This window comes from Trichoderma asperellum, chromosome 2, assembly GCF_020647865.1.
Source record: "Trichoderma asperellum chromosome 2, complete sequence".
Taxonomy (NCBI): Eukaryota; Fungi; Ascomycota; class Sordariomycetes; order Hypocreales; family Hypocreaceae; genus Trichoderma; species Trichoderma asperellum.
This window is the reverse complement of record NC_089416.1, coordinates 518,656-532,862: the sequence shown is the minus strand read 5'-3', so window position 1 is coordinate 532,862 and position 14,207 is coordinate 518,656. Positions and strand designations below refer to the sequence as shown.

At 51.8% G+C, this 14,207-nt stretch overlaps 6 protein-coding genes across 6 annotated transcripts; 3 read left to right on the top strand and 3 right to left on the bottom strand.

Moving 5' to 3' along the window:
* Positions 1-139: 139 nt before the first annotated feature.
* Positions 140-1,725, top strand: TrAFT101_002491 (uncharacterized protein). The gene is made up of 2 exons (XM_024899498.2): positions 140-1,297; positions 1,358-1,725. The coding sequence occupies exons 1-2, from the start codon at positions 524-526 to the stop codon at positions 1,436-1,438; spliced, it is 855 nt and encodes a 284-aa protein (XP_024763602.2). The 5' UTR covers positions 140-523; the 3' UTR covers positions 1,439-1,725.
* Positions 1,726-2,308: 583 nt separating this feature from the next.
* Positions 2,309-6,363, bottom strand: TrAFT101_002490 (uncharacterized protein). The gene is made up of 4 exons (XM_066126619.1): positions 4,842-6,363; positions 3,244-4,716; positions 2,855-3,151; positions 2,309-2,773 (listed from the first exon to the last, which is right to left on the bottom strand). Exons 1-4 carry the CDS (start codon positions 5,325-5,327, stop codon positions 2,612-2,614), a joined length of 2,418 nt encoding a protein of 805 aa, XP_065982723.1. The 5' UTR covers positions 5,328-6,363; the 3' UTR covers positions 2,309-2,611.
* TrAFT101_002489 (uncharacterized protein) lies at positions 6,085-6,737 on the bottom strand (the record flags this gene model as incomplete). Its single annotated transcript, XM_066126618.1, has 3 exons — positions 6,085-6,094; positions 6,171-6,390; positions 6,707-6,737. 3 exons carry the CDS (start codon positions 6,735-6,737, stop codon positions 6,085-6,087), a joined length of 261 nt encoding a protein of 86 aa, XP_065982722.1.
* Positions 6,738-7,762: 1,025 nt separating this feature from the next.
* TrAFT101_002488 (uncharacterized protein) lies at positions 7,763-8,661 on the bottom strand (the record flags this gene model as incomplete). Its single annotated transcript, XM_024903410.2, has 4 exons — positions 8,476-8,661; positions 8,415-8,423; positions 8,137-8,359; positions 7,763-8,074 (listed from the first exon to the last, which is right to left on the bottom strand). Exons 1-4 carry the CDS (start codon positions 8,508-8,510, stop codon positions 7,763-7,765), a joined length of 579 nt encoding a protein of 192 aa, XP_024763600.1. The 5' UTR covers positions 8,511-8,661.
* A 270-nt stretch (positions 8,662-8,931) lies between these two features.
* Positions 8,932-10,167, top strand: TrAFT101_002487 (uncharacterized protein; the record flags this gene model as incomplete). The annotated part of the gene is made up of 4 exons (XM_024903409.2): positions 8,932-9,063; positions 9,121-9,247; positions 9,302-10,057; positions 10,118-10,167. The coding sequence occupies 4 exons, from the start codon at positions 8,932-8,934 to the stop codon at positions 10,165-10,167; spliced, it is 1,065 nt and encodes a 354-aa protein (XP_024763599.2).
* A 1,813-nt stretch (positions 10,168-11,980) lies between these two features.
* Positions 11,981-13,162, top strand: TrAFT101_002486 (uncharacterized protein; the record flags this gene model as incomplete). Its single annotated transcript, XM_024906050.2, has 3 exons — positions 11,981-12,500; positions 12,569-12,858; positions 12,938-13,162. The coding sequence occupies 3 exons, from the start codon at positions 11,981-11,983 to the stop codon at positions 13,160-13,162; spliced, it is 1,035 nt and encodes a 344-aa protein (XP_024763598.2).
* Between the last annotated feature and the right edge of the window lie 1,045 nt (positions 13,163-14,207).

The following is a 14,207-nucleotide window of genomic DNA, read 5'->3' as shown; positions in this document are numbered from 1 at the left end:
AAGCGGTAGCAGTAGCAGAAGAAGCAGTAGCAGTTTGTAGCGTCCAGTTCTGCCCCAGCCTCGTAGCCCTTGATGCGACTTTGCTGTACATACAAAAGGCTCCGCGGTTGCCACCATCTCTTGTCAACCCCCTTTCCTTCCCTTTCTCTTCCGCCACGCACCTCGTTCTTCGGTTGCTTTTGATACCCTTTTTTCTTCCTCTTTTTTCTCTTCTCCAACTCCAACTTTCATTCTCAACAGGCCTGTGGCCGATTCCCTTCCTTTCGCTGGTCGATTTTCTGCGCACTCCTTGTTTTCACTCCCTTCTTCCTGTTTAGCAGACAAGACATCAATCCTTTGTCCAGCTAGTTTGCGACTCATTCCCTCAGTTCAGTTCAGTTCAGTTCAGCTCCAAGAGCCATCAGCGACTCATCTCAAGATTTCGTCTGAGATCCCTTCCATCCTTTTCAACCGAGAACAGGCCGTCTTTTACGTTTTTGCTGTGCAACCGAAAAAACACACAATCCTTATATATCCACCCAACATGATGCTCTTTCAGTCCCTCGCCTTTTTCTCTCTGGCCCTCTCTGCCAGAGCCACTCTCGCCCCCAATGTGCCCGGCATGAACATGGTCTGGCAAGAGACCTTTGTTGGTGACCAGGGCGCCATGGTCGACCTGACCCAATGGAACGTCATCACTGACATCCACAACAACCAGGAGCTCGAGACTTACACCCAGTCCGGCTCCAACATGCAGCTCTCTGGTGGCCAAACTCTCCAACTCGTCCCGCAGCAGTCTCCTACTGGGGAGTGGACCTCATCCCGTATCGAGTCTGTCCAGTCCTGGGCCCCGGTCCCCGGAAAAGTCATGCAAGTCCAGGCTGCTCTCCGTGGCGGCAACAGCGCCCTTGACCAGAAGCAGGGCATGTGGCCAGCCTTCTGGATGCTCGGCGAGTCCATGCGCACCGGCACTCCCTGGCCTCTCTGCGGAGAGCTCGACATCTTCGAGCAGATCAATGGCCAGCTGACGGGCTACGGTACCGCCCACTGCGACCACGTTGGTGGTGGTGCTTGCAACGAGCCCTCGGGCTTGGGCGAGAGCATTGCCATACCGCAAGACGACGAGTTCCACACTTGGTCCCTCAAGATCGACCGTACATCCAACAACTGGCAGACGGAGACTATCCAGTGGTTCATGGATGGCAAGCTCTTCCACACTCTTACGGGAGCTCAGATGGGCGACGAGGGTATCTGGGCCACTCTGGCGCACTCCCCCATGTTTGTTATCCTCAACTTGGCCGTTGGAGGAACATGGCCCGTAAGCATCTCTTCTTCCTTTCTCTGTTCTGACAGCATGAAGCTAACTCGTCATTATTAGGGTGACCCGAATGAAGCTACTCTGCCCGGCTGGGGCAACATGTTTGAAGTCCAGTACGTTGCTGTCTATGCGACGGCCTAGAGCGATGGCGTTTGGACAATTCCCGGTATATAAAAAGAACATATTTAAGAGTGGGAAGTTCAAAATCTGGATAGAGATAAAAAGAGAAAAAAAAAAAGAGAAAAAAAAAGATGGTAGATGGCGTTCTTTTTGGTGATGGCGATTATATCATGATGAAATGTCTCTTCCCTTCTAAACGAAGGATGGTTTTTACCTATTTTATTCACTGTACATATACTACTAGAAACTTATACCCACGACCGTTATGACCCAAAAGTCAGCTTCGTGTACAATCTGCAGTAGGCGTGAGTAAATCATTGTGTGTTGGGCGGCCCTGTTAGAATACTTACCCACGTGCACACATTGGTTGGTGATAGATGCTGCTGTATGATAAGACAACCTATATGTTGTTTGCAGGGGAGCAGCGTTATGAAAGTACATTATACTTTTAGGTTAAACGCGTACGGCAGCATGCAATGTCACTGGCAGTGTGTTTTTATATCAACAATACACATAGTAACATTAATCTGATCTTTTACAACTGTGGCTTATATGGTATGTGAAACAACTGAAAAGGAAGAAAAAAACAAGAAAAAAAAAAAAAACAAGAGAGAAATCCATTATCGAAAACGTCAAAAGCCAGCAAAAGGAGGAAAAAAAAAAAAAAAACCATTTTTACAAGAAATAAGAAAAAAAAAGGGGGTGAGGAGCGGGTTTGTTTGTTCCACCAACCCGCGTCTTCATCAATCAGCAAGGGAAAATGACGTGTGTAGTGTAGTTTAAAAAAAAACCAAACTACCTTTTAGAAAAAAGGAGGGAGCAAAACCAAAAAAAAAAGTCAAAGAGCCGAGCGGAAAAAAATAAAAGACGAAGAATCAAGAGTGAACAGCCAAAAAAGGGAAGAAAGCGTTGTCAAAAACAATAAAAACACAATCCACAGGGACATCATCTCTTTCTCTCTCTCTCTCTCTCTCTCGCTCTCTTTTTTTTTTCCCGTTTCAAACCATCAAGAGTATGAGACCCTGGGAAAAAAACCGGATCGCCACATGACCATGATATAGATAATCCACTCTAACGCCTTGTCGAATGATGCCAGATTAGAGAGACTACCCAGGAAGACAAACAATGATAGAAAAAGATATAGTAAAAAACAGCCAACCCAGCTTAAACACTGAACAGGAGAGAGGAACCGCTCTACTCTGCGCCAATCTCTCCGCCTTCCATCCCTGGGTATGATCCATTGAAGTCAAATGGCTCATTGCCACCATCTCCATCATTCAAGAAGGAGTCGAAATCGAAATCGTTGAGGACGTCAGTGGTGCCAAGAGGGTTGTTCAATTCAATTCCACCGAAATCCTGCTGAATCATTAGCGTTAGTCTCTTGAGAGTCGAGGCTACCACATGTCAAACGCGATGAGGTAGAGGGAAGAAACGTACCATTGCGAAGTTGTTATCCATTCCTAATGAGCCACCCTGAACCAGGTCATTATGGGCAGGTTGTGGCACGGGAGCAGCTGGTTGAGGTACCGGCGCACTGGCCGCAGCAACGGGAGCTGGCACGCCGGTGGTAACCGTCGGTGCAGATGCATTTGGCGCGGGCCCGCCAGCTTGGCCGGCCTTGAAGCCTCCAGGAGCGACAACGGGAGTGATGGGAGTTGCCGGTGCTGCGGTCTCGGGCTCTGCGCCATTCTCCGCGGTAGAAGCAGCGGCGTTGTTGTTATTTTGGTTCTTCTTCTGTGCAGCAGTTCGCTATAAGATCTGTCAGATTGCAAAAAAAGGGGGGGAAAGGAGGGGGCGAGGCGAAAACCAATGCAGAGTAGACTTACCTTGTCTTTGGCACTCTTAGAGTCCTTCTTCTTTGGCGCCGCCTTATTGCTCTGGCTGGGCGTAGGAGGTGCTGCCGCCGCCTGCTGGGGGGATGCAGTCGTCCTGTTGTTTGTGTTGCCTGCTGCCGGCGCTGATGGAGGAGGCATAGATCGCTGCTGGGGAGTCCCCTGGACTGGCTGACCCTGCTGTGGCATACCCTGCTGCGGCACCATCTGGCCGTTCATGCCTTGCTGCCATTGCTGGGGGTTGCCTGGGACGCCCTGCTGCCTAGCGGCCATCATCTGTGCGTTCATCGGGCCATTGAACGGCTGGCCAGGATGTGAACTGGGCGGCCGCATGCCGTTCATTTGGGCCTGTGCGGCGGCCATGTTCCCGTCTGCTCCTCCCTTGTAGAAATGAGGTGCCATGCTGACATCAACATGGTTGCCCAGGAAGTTCATGGCGGGGTTGGGAGACTCGCGGGACTGTCCGCCATCGGGAACAGGTGAGGGGATGCCAGAGTTGTTCATCTGGGGAGTGCCACGCTTCATCTGCTCAGCAGGGTTGGGAGAAGTGCCGGATCTCATGGCCTGCGGTGATGTGTCTGGGAAAGGCTGTCCATTGGGTCCGGCTGCTCCCGCCTGGTTCTCCCTGGGTATTCCGCCCATGTCGCTCTGCTCCTGGCGAGCCATCATCAGGCGTTTCTTGTTCTGCTGCTCAAGCAGCATCAGCTGCATCTGGTAGTCCTGCAGAGCATGATTGCTGCCTGTCGGCTGGGATTGGCCTCCTGGTCGCATGGCATTGGGGCCGTCCATATTAGGGTTATAAAAGGCATTGAGAGCATTGCCATCGGGGCCACCCTGGGCCATCATGGGTGAGCTCTGATTCTGGGGCACGACGCCGGCCATCTGCTTATTGCCCATTTGGTTGCCATGATGCTGCTGGAGGTTGTGCGAGTAGGTTGCGATAGACTTTTGTTGGGCTGCGGGTGGCGTGTTGGCAAAGTTTTGCATCTGCTGGGGGTTGAGCTGGTTAGGGTTGATGCCGTTGGCGGCCAGTACCTGCTGGGCATTGGCGACGTTGCCGGCAACAGCCATCTGTTGGCCAGGCATGTTTTGGCCAGGGCGACCGCCGTTGATCATGGCACCAGGCTGGTTAGCGTTGAAAGGAGCGCCGTCAATTCGTGGACGTTTTGAGGGAGATGGCGCATTTTCCCCCGACGCAGGCGACGATGGCCGATCACGGTTGGCGTCCATGCCGGAAGGATCCCTTTGCATTGGATTCTGCTTTGCCTGAAGCATCTGCATTTGAGGATTTTGATTGTTGGCCATGGCAGCTCGAGCAAGGTTATTTTGCTGCTGCTTCATAGCCATGGTCATGTTGTTGTTCTGTATGTTTCTCATAAATTGAGCCTGATACTGCTGTTGCGCCGATAATTCAGGGCGCATTTGACGCAGCATCTCTTGTTGCTGAGACTGCTTCATTCGCTGTTGCTGCTTGAAATCGAGTTAGTCAACAGTATCAATGGGCAGGAGCAGAAAGGGAGAAAAGAGAAAAAGAAAGAAAAAAAAAAAGAAAAAGAAAGAAAGAAGAGGGGTTCAGCTTCTGTATTTCGTACCTGAGTGTGCTGAACATATTGGTTCACCATATGATTCCCAGCTTTGGCGCGTGGGGCAGTGTAGATATCCCAGAACACGCAAAACCACTCGTAGAGGAATGATGTATCCGAAGCTGGCATCGGTAGCTTGGGAGGAGGCAGATCGTCTGGCAATTTGGAGTCGCCGTCGTCCTTCGAATCAGTATCCATGGGATCGTCGACGCCGTTCATGGCATTGCCGTTTTCGCGACGACCACCAGCTTCCTTGTTAACGTTGACCTGTTGGTCGCTGGCCAGCAGAGAGCGGGCACAGTCGTACATCTGATGTCTGAGAAAATATTCGTAAATGTATGTGTTAAGCGTGCTGCGCTGGTCCTGCATCTGTCGCCCTGCGCCGGCAACAGCCATTTGGGGGTTCATAGCGTTATTATTCATCATGGGCATCGGTGCGCCACCAACAGGGCCGCCCATGGGCGTCATGTTGGCCATTCCGGGTTGGGCATTCATTGTGAATGTGGATGGGTGGGAGGCGGGATTGAGAATATACAAATATGCGAAGAGCACTTAAGGCCCCAAGCGAAGAATTATAGCCAGAGAGAGGGTTTCCCTGGTCAGCCACTTGGGTGCCGCCACGCGAAAAGCGCTACAGGGCTGGCCGACGTGGGCAAGACGAGGCGGAACCCTAAACAGGAAGCCTATCCCAACACGAGAGCGGGAGAGTTTCGAGGTTCTGTACAGGCTGGTCGCGAACCGCGCAAAGGTGCGAATCTAGGCGTGGAAGCAGAGGCTGCTGGGGCGACGCGCTCGTCGACGACAGACAGCTAAGTGTGGCGATGTATGTAAGCGGCGACGGCGGCGCTCGGTGCTGGCGGCCTGGAGAAAAATGCCCGCCTGAGTCGCGGAGCAGCGTGGATGCGGCAAATGGCAGCTGGATGTGGCTCGAGTGCCCGACGAAGCAGTCGAGATGGAGGAGAGGAGGAAAAAGAACAGAGCTGCCTCTGTCCTGGGGGATGTAGTGCACGCTACAGTGAGGTTGCCTTAGCGGTTTTGCTGTAAGCGCACCGGCAGCGCGGGAACTGCAGCGCAGCACTGGCGGGCCTGTAAAGTAAGAGAGGATTGCTGAGGCGAACAGCGTCGGCGATTCTCTTCGACAACGGCACGGCTCGACGACGCTCAGCGGCACAGGCAAGAATAACAGGTTGCGGTCGTGGGTCGTCCGGTCAGCTCTCGCGCTGGGCCGTGGGGACAAATGTCGCGATGGACATCAGATTAGGCTGTGGAGGTAGTGAAAGGTAAGGCAAGGTGCAAGTAAATGGTGGGCGATGGTGGTGCGCAGAACGCCGCTCATACAGTACGCAGTGCGCAGCGGCACGAAAAGGAGCGCGGGCGATTCGCACGGTGCATGCAGCGCTCAGACCGCGTCGGATGGTCGCGTAGCCTTGCGCCGGGGCTGGGGCCGTCGCACGGTGCAGATGCGGCGTGGGCGCGAGAGGGCACAGTGCGAGGGGCGGGCGGCGAAAAGCAGAGCGAGCTTGGAAAAGTTGTTCGAGGGCCGCATGAAATTGACGGGCTGCTTCGGGGGGTTGGCGATCCTACTATAAGGCTCCGGCTGCTTGGTGCTTGCGTATGCGTGGGACTACGTGCGTAGATTTGGGTCCGCTGTGGCCGTGGGCGCCTGAGGCACCAACGCGACTCTGTGCGGGCCGCAGCGCTGTCTTGCTGCGACTGTGACACGGAGCACGCTTGAAACCGCTGAGCTAAGGCTTTCGACGTAATGCTGCTGCGTGTAAGAGAATTTGAGGCGCAACTTAGTTGCGAGTTGCGCTCGGCGAGACTCGATGCGACTTGATTTAATATGGATTTAATGTGGAATTCCAGCATTTTACTTTGGCATGCGCAGTCGCAGTCCGCGTCCATTGCGTATTTCAACAAACCATAAAGGATTTTACACTTTCATTTTGTGTGTGACTGTGCTGCGTCGAGCATCATCCGTTTTCCACTTTGGTGATTTATTCTGGACCCTGAATCCTCACGGCCCCCAATATGCGCATCATCATCCCTTCTTCCCCCAACGGCACTTCTGGCGCTTCTCCATCTTTCGGCGTGAATCTGCACAAACCGGACGCGCTGCACCGGCTTGTAACATGATTGCTCATACCACGTACAACCCGAGACGTGGGCATTGGCCACTCAGCAGGCATCAACCAGCACGCTGCTCAGTCACTCCACAGTCAGGGTGGGCTGATTTAAGGAGATCAGGCACGACTGCTTTGCTTGCTTTCCGCCTTGGGCCTTGGGCTGGATTCATTTGCGGCCTGCCCAGTTTGTTGGGGCATCCGCGCAGCCAGATTGAGTTTCGGGGATATTATATATACTTAACTACTACACCTACTAGGTATAGTAGGTATGCTTTGATTTCGGCACGTAAGCTTTCACGGTACTAGGAGCCTCACGTATACTTGCATGGGCAGGCAGTACTGATGTTATGGGACCGTGGACGTAATGCAGGCCACAAAGCATGTTCCGGAACTTTAAACCATTGATGCTGTATAAGGTAGGAGTAGCAAACGGAGCAGCTATCAGGCTCCGTGTTTGCCCGCGGGACTTTTTGCTTGTAGCTCAGTAAGCTGTTTATAGATGGGCATTCGGCAATTCATCCCGTTCATCTACCTGATATATACCCATCGGGATTATTTGCCGTAATCGTTCGCAATGGCTTGATCAAAGTGTACAGACGGCTCGGCTCGATCTATGGGTATCATAGTGCTTTCAGTTTCACTTGCACTCCCCCTTCACTCCCCCTCCCCCCCCGGGATTTTCTGACGGCAGTGGGATCGGACCGGCTATCGCCGCTGTCAAGTAGGAGCCTGTTCCTAGCCTTTCCTGCGAACAGCTTCAAGTCTTCCACCTTCTCAATCTGGCCCGACATGCTCGTCATTCTCTCAATCGTCTTCCGGCGGCAGCTCGTCGTCAATGTAGCGTATCAATGTTACCCGCATTTCTGTAGTGTCGTTCCCCCTTAGGACGTCGCTGATGAAGTGCGCTTCCACCTGCATTTGAACCATCTCCAATGCCCCTCTCAACACTCCACACAAAATGTTGGAGTACCAGAGTTCGTTCTGCGCCCTTCCGTCATCCGGTAGCTCGACAAAATCGGCAAACGGGTTCTCATCGAATACCAGAGAAAATGAGTTGTTGTCAGTTGTCCAGTTTGTCACTTGTGGTGTAATATTCAAAAATATTTTGAATCCAACCTAGAAGAGGCCAACCCCGTTAGTCATAGTATAAGAGGTGCATCTTTGAGGCATGACTCTACCCGTGATATCATGTCTGCAGTTTCCCGAAAGTTGGAGCAGCGCTTCATTGTATTTGACTTTGCCAGATAGTCCTCGATGAGACGTAGACCGATGTTGTAGCCCATCTTGTCAAGCTGGCGGTTGACCTCTGGGTAGTCGTCTTCGAAATCCTTGCATAGCTGCGCAACAATGGTTCCGTATGTCAATGTCACCAGCTCGGCATTTACTTTATCTATGCGAGTTCTATCGATGCGATTAGATTCAGGCGCGGTTTTCTCTGATGCCAAGATAGCCTTACTTCCAGATTCTGTAGCCATGTTAGAACAACGCCGAGCGCAGAGCAACCTGAGGGAACGTACTCTTCCCCAATGCGGGACGCTTTGCTGGCTGCCATTGCGACAGTCGTCTATGTTTGGTTGTCGGAGAGGAATTTGCGGGTGGAAATGACCAGTTGCACTGTTGTGGCGCCTGTATCTTAATCACGAGAATGCAAACAAGCAAGGCGGCTGCGAGAGTGACTGCGCTGGTATGGGGGGATTGACGAACGTTGCGACTATCATGCAGGGAGCTCAGCTTAAGCGGTGGGTGGGGTACGGAGTACCTGGCCGGTTGCTGCAAGCCTCGACCACCGAGCGTAGGAACATCAACGGGCCGAAAGCCAATAGGAGGGCGAGTTTGACCGGCGCCAAGTTCGCAACTTGACAAGGCTTCGCGATCGCGACACGGACAGCCTCATCAGCTCGAAGCTCGGTTTTCTTTTGCTATTTTCGCCGGTTTAGGTCTTGGTACCGTTTTCATCGCCTCGAATAGTCACAATGTCAGCTGAAAAGCGCCCGGCGGACGACGATCCCGGATTGTCAAAGGTTCTTGTCAAGAGGCAGAATGTCAACACCTCTGAAGGAGCGCTTGCGCGGCTCAATGCCTCCAGCAGCGCTTTGGTGCAAACTGTGAGACGAAATTTTACTTTTGGAGGCTTTCGTTGGAATGAATCTAACAGTGTATAGGCTCCCCGCACGAGCGGGCTACAGGCCCCTGTGATGGAGCTGACGGGACACTCTGGGGAGATTTTCTCAGCCAAATTTGACCCTACGGGCAATTTAATTGCCTCTGGATCAATGGACCGAAGCATTAGTATGAAGTTCCCGACCTCTCTAATGAGTATATTGGTTTGCTGACGCAAGGCAGTGTTGTGGAGGACGTATGGCGACTGCGAAAACTACGGCGTGCTAAATGGCCACAAGGGAGCTATTCTTGACTTGCAGTGGGCACGAGACTCGGAGATTTTATATTCTGCTTCAGCAGATATGCATCTTGCGAGCTGGGATCTGACTTCAGGAACACGCATACGACGATATGTCGGACACGAAGAAATCATCAATACCTTGGACATAAGCAAGCGAGGCGAGGAGATGTTGATTAGCGGAAGTGACGATTCAACTATTGGAATTTGGGATCCACGGACGAAGAATGCAGTCGACTACATCGAGACCGAATTTCCCATCACGGCTGTGGCCATCTCTCAGGCTGGCAACGAGATATACTCGGGAGGCATAGATAATGACATTCGAGTCTGGGATCTAAGAAAGAAGGCGGTGGTGTACTCTCTATTGGGACATGCGGATACCGTTACGTCTCTACGAGTTTCTCCTGACTCACAATCTCTGCTGTCACACTCGATGGATACGACGGTGAGAACATGGGACATCCGTCCGTTTGCGCCCACCGAAAGGCACATTCGAACTTTTGACGGAGCAACCGCTGGCGTGGAGCAAAATCTGCTGCGCGCCAGTTGGGATTCAGAGGGCAAGAAGGTTGCGGCTGCTTCTGGAGATGGCACTGTGGTTATTTGGTCCAACGAGACTGGAAAGCTGATGTATAAGCTTCCGGGCCACAGAGGAGTTGTAAATTGTGCGGAATTTGCGCCTGGCAAGGATCCCATATGTAAGTCACCGTGCTTTGTTGTGCTGCTGCAAGAAGTCATTCTGATTAATTCATTCGTAGTATTATCGGCCTCATCAGATCGCACTATGCTCCTTGGGGAGTTGAAGTGAGGGATGTATGCGGTTTTGATTTACCGTCGAGTTATGGAATAAGCGGCTGGAAGCTGCCTGTTGTTAAGGAGGAGAAATTGACTGCGAGTCAACACACTGCTTTGGTCTCAACGAAAACAAAGGCGGCTGCGAATTGCAGCTGGTTGGCGACTCTTACTTTAACTGGTCTCAGCGCCTAGCTCATACCGTTTGAGCCAGTTACCAATTGAAGGCTTCATATGGATTGACGAGTCTTCAGTCTCCTCATCCAAGACATCCTCTCAACCTTGAGAATGGGTACTCATTGTCGAATGGATTAAACCGGCATTTCGGGAGAAAAAAAATATTATGGCAATATTGGCGTCAATCTTATTGTATGTATAATCAGCGATACCTTGGAATTAAAGGGGCAAGCAATAGAGGGAGAAAAAGATAAGAGGCGGCCGTGGAAATTCGGTTGCCGTGTGCTCTACGATCGATTTGAACTGTCTTGTTGCCGAGGGAATTGATGTACAACTTCGTAACGCTACCGCCATGTTCAAGGCTCAACCATCTTCGTCACAGGGAGTAGGTATTATTAGATCGCATCAAGTTTATAATAAGCGCCGTTACGGGGAGGCTTTGTCATGACGGTCAACCGCGGGCTGCGTAAAAATAGGAACCCCGGCTATATACAGAACATGGATTATTATATAGGCACATGCTTCAAAGCAGCATCATCATCACCATGAGCTGCACTTGGCAAAGCTGGGGAAAGACTCCGCACAATCGGCAATCTTGCCCAGACCAGACCCGACCAGACCAGCCTCGATCACAGAAGCTCAACGACGCGATCCCTCCCGAGGACTGGATTGTTTGTCCTCTGCCCCCCTCGTCGTGATGAACCGCGTCAAACAATCGGTGCGCATCGCGAAACACTCAATTTGGTCGAGGGAGTGGCGCCGAGTCGTATCCAGCACCGTCTATTGGCGGTGGAGCGGCGCAGGATGAAACGCGGCCGTCTTCTCCACGGCACCCTGGACCCCCAGCCCCTGGTTTTGCAGCACCTGCTACACGCCTCCGGCCCCTGCGCAGAGTTGAGGCCATCTGCTTTGACACATGGTGGCTGCGGCGGGTAATACGAGGCCCTGGCCAGAGACTGATTTGCCTGGCCTCCTGGGGCTGTGAGTCGGGCCCGGATTCAGCCCAGCCCGTGCGCGCGGGCCAGAAACAGCGACGACGGTTTAATGAGCCGCTTCTATTTGCCCAGCTTCGATGTTTGCTCCGCCTGCAGCCTCTTCGTCCCGCCTCTCTGTTTTTTTTCTTGCAAAGACAGATAGACGCAGGGCGGGTTTTCCGTCTTACCTGCTCGTTGGTTCGGATTCTTTCGTTTTCTTCGTAATCCGGAGGTTGAGGGCTGCCCTTCCAGCTGGTTTCTGGGTTTGCTTGTTGCCTCTGTTTCTCTACCTATACATCCGATGTATTGAGACTCTTCCTACACCCGTTCCTTTGTGCCTTTTTCTTCTTGCTTCTACCTGTTAACCCTACTCCATTCATTTAATCTTTTGCAGCGACTTGAACCTCAGTCTCTTTCCCTGTTCTTCTTCTTCTTTTTCTCGTTGAGCAGGATCTCACCTTTTTGTCGATCTTTGAATTTTCTCATCATACTCAAACACCTTGATATCGCTCGTTGATTTACACTCTTTCTCTCTCTCACTTTTCTTCTTCCTATCTCGATATTCTACGATTCCTTCTACGATTGCGGCTGCGCCGTAACAGAACCGGAAAGAGACATACTCAACCATCGCTTTCTCGCATTTCAAGACATAAGAGAAAACAGCACCGAATATACAACATGGCGTCAGATAGAAGTATGGAGCTACTTCGCGACGAGCTCATTAGGAGAGCGCGGGGAGATGGACAAGCAGATGCTGCTACAGACCGAAACCAGATCCTAGCAGAGCGCCGACGAACCATGTTGCGGGACATGCAGACGGAAATGGAGCCTGACACGACTCGACGATTTCCTCGGCGGCTTTTGCTGCCTCGACTGGCATTGGGACGAAGACGAGGTGCTCTGGGCGATGAAGAAGCTGCCCTGGAGAGCCCCAAGACTCCGGTTGTTCAGTCAAGACAAACGAATTCCTCACCTCTGTCAGCTCCTCAGCCGGCTCGCCTTGCGGGAGCGCCTGGCCCCAACGGATCTCCAGAACCCATGGCACCCCCGTATTCAGAAGCGCAGCGACAGGCCGACAAGAGGGAAAAGAAGAAGAAGTTCCTGTTCTGTTTCCCGTTCATCAAATCGAGGCATGTGAGGATGCAAATTGCTCAATGCTTCGTGGCTGCGACGTTCCTCTTTTCGCTGCTGGCAGTGTGTAAGTGGCATTGTGCCTCAGTTTTATATCTTGAAAACGAAATGCTAATATGAGCTCCCTATGTATAGATTTGGGTATAACGCTAACGAAGCACGCTGTTATTGGCGAGTTGAACATCATGTTGATTATGATCATTCTGCTGGCAGCGGTCTTCTTCTGCTACAGCCTGGTCCGGTTATGGATGCTCATTGCTCGCGGAGACCCTCCCGAAGTTCCTAGGGCGATAGACCCGCGCGGATATGCCGTCCCACGCAAGCCCATACGGGTGGTGATGGTTCAGGATGAAGAAGCTGCTGGTGTTGAGAGTGAAGCCATGAGGATGAAGCCCCCTGCTTACGGACTCTGGCGAGAGAGTGTGGTACGTTTTGTTTTATCCTCTACGAGCCTAATTGTTTTTTTTTTTTTCCCCGAAAGAGTAGAACTGACATCAAATCTAGCGGGTGGACCCCAATCGCTTTTTCTGGCAAAGGAATGAGACTGCTCAAGCTCCTGCTTCTCGGCCGACAACGGGACCAAGACCACCATCCTACGCCTCTGACGATGGAGTGTCTTATGTGGTCGAAGCAGTGCCTCGCTCCATCGCTCCATCCTCATCAACGAGCGAGCCACAGCCGGTACATCCTTCAGAAAGAGGACGAGCTGGCCAGCCACCTCCGAACTGAGAGGATGTACATGCATCACAGTTTATTTTTTGTTTTGTACTGGGTGTTTGGGAGGCATTCGCATGAAGATTACGGAGATGCTCGCACAAAGGGAACATGTACATAAAAGGGGTGTGCTTTGTAGGCGTAGGATTAGATCGGGGCCGACCAACTCAGCATGCTGCGGCCTACCGACGGCGTTCTTGGTAATATAGGATGCCCATGTGTTTTGCTGACGGCCCAGAAACCCCATGATTATCTCGTGTCCTCCAACGTTGGAGGAGTCTTTGTCGTTTCCCATGCTTTCAACCATCTGCCCTATTATTGTACATTTGATTAAACGTGCACAACCACTGGTCTTACGTGATTCATTTTATTCGGGTGCTAGATATGCGTTATAGGTAGAGTAGTGGTGTAACCAGACCCCAGTGCGTCATTACAAGGGCCAAGTTTATAGCCTGTCATGGACTTGGGCCGAGAACTGGGCCTGTTCCCTTTCCCGGATGCTGAAGTCGCCTTGATTGGCTGCTACGGGGCCACATGCTGCGCGAATGTCTGCATGCAGGGCTGAGAAATTAAATATTGACTTGGGGATGTAAATGGTTGTGTTGGTTTGTGTGCGTGCGTGTGTGTGTTGCAAGAGGTGGTCATTTAATATCACAAAAGGGGAGGCTTTGTATTTTCCACCGTGTTTCCGTATTACCTACGAACTATGTACAGTACACGGAGATCATAACATACAGCTGCCCGGAAGAGCATGTAAGCTCCATCATCAGTGTTTCTGCCTCGGTCCGTGGGCATCCTTATTTGGCAGCATCCCTGGATATCAGATGCTGTGCTACGCAGGGATTAATGTGACCAGGTTCGGATTCTGCACAGGAATCATTAACTGGGCGCATACGGCGCATGTCACGCACAGCGAAGTGGTTCAGCCTCCACATCACCGTCACCACTTGAATCTCCCATTCCACCTTTTCAATACTGTGCGAGTGTGGGTGTGAGTGTGAGAAATAGGTATATCTATATTTATATATAACCTAGTATGCAGCAGACACATTGTCGGTAA